Here is a 537-nt window from a genome sequence, read left to right on the forward strand (position 1 = left end):
ACTGAAGTACCAAGCCCCAACCAGGGCTGTCTGTGCCTCTCGGCAGGTTCGTTAAGGACCGTCGCCCATCCATCTCACCCAACTTCAACTTCCTGGGCCAGCTCCTGGAGTATGAGAGGAGCCTGAAGCTCCTCAAGGCCCTGAAGTCAAAGGGTGACCGGGGTGAGGGGGACGCCCAGCAGGACCCAGCAGAGGTGGCTGAGGGCAGCCGGCACCCCCCACCACCTACCTCAGAGAAGGCCGAGGAGGTGCCAAGAAGCGCTGGCTCGGCATCCCCCCACGGTGACACTGAGCGGCAAGGTGGGACCCCGAAGGTCCTGTCACCCACCACCCTGCAGCAGGGGCTCAACGGCTTGCACCTCTCCTCCGAGCGCATCCAGGACACCAACCGCCTGAAACGCTCCTTCTCCCTGGACATCAAGTCTGCCTACTCCCCCGGCCTGCGGCAGGACCCACCTGGACCCCCCGGCCCCGGGGACGCCCCCAAACTCTGCAAGCTAGACAGCCCCTCAGGCCCCGGTGGCCTTGGCCCCTTCT

At 65.7% G+C, this 537-nt stretch overlaps 1 protein-coding gene across 1 annotated transcript in view; it reads left to right on the top strand.

The window, feature by feature from the left end:
• The window catches only part of DUSP8 (dual specificity phosphatase 8), a 33799-nt gene that overhangs the window by 32758 nt on the left and 504 nt on the right, over nt 1-537 (top strand). Inside the window, exon 6 of the mRNA XM_009637306.1 lies at nt 47-536. Within this exon, the coding sequence (XP_009635601.1) occupies nt 47-536 (490 nt within the window). The remainder of the gene's footprint in view (nt 1-46; nt 537) is intronic.

Source organism: Egretta garzetta, unplaced genomic scaffold, assembly GCF_000687185.1.
Source record: "Egretta garzetta isolate BGI_Z169 unplaced genomic scaffold, ASM68718v1 scaffold44, whole genome shotgun sequence".
Lineage (NCBI taxonomy): Eukaryota > Metazoa > Chordata > Aves > Pelecaniformes > Ardeidae > Egretta > Egretta garzetta.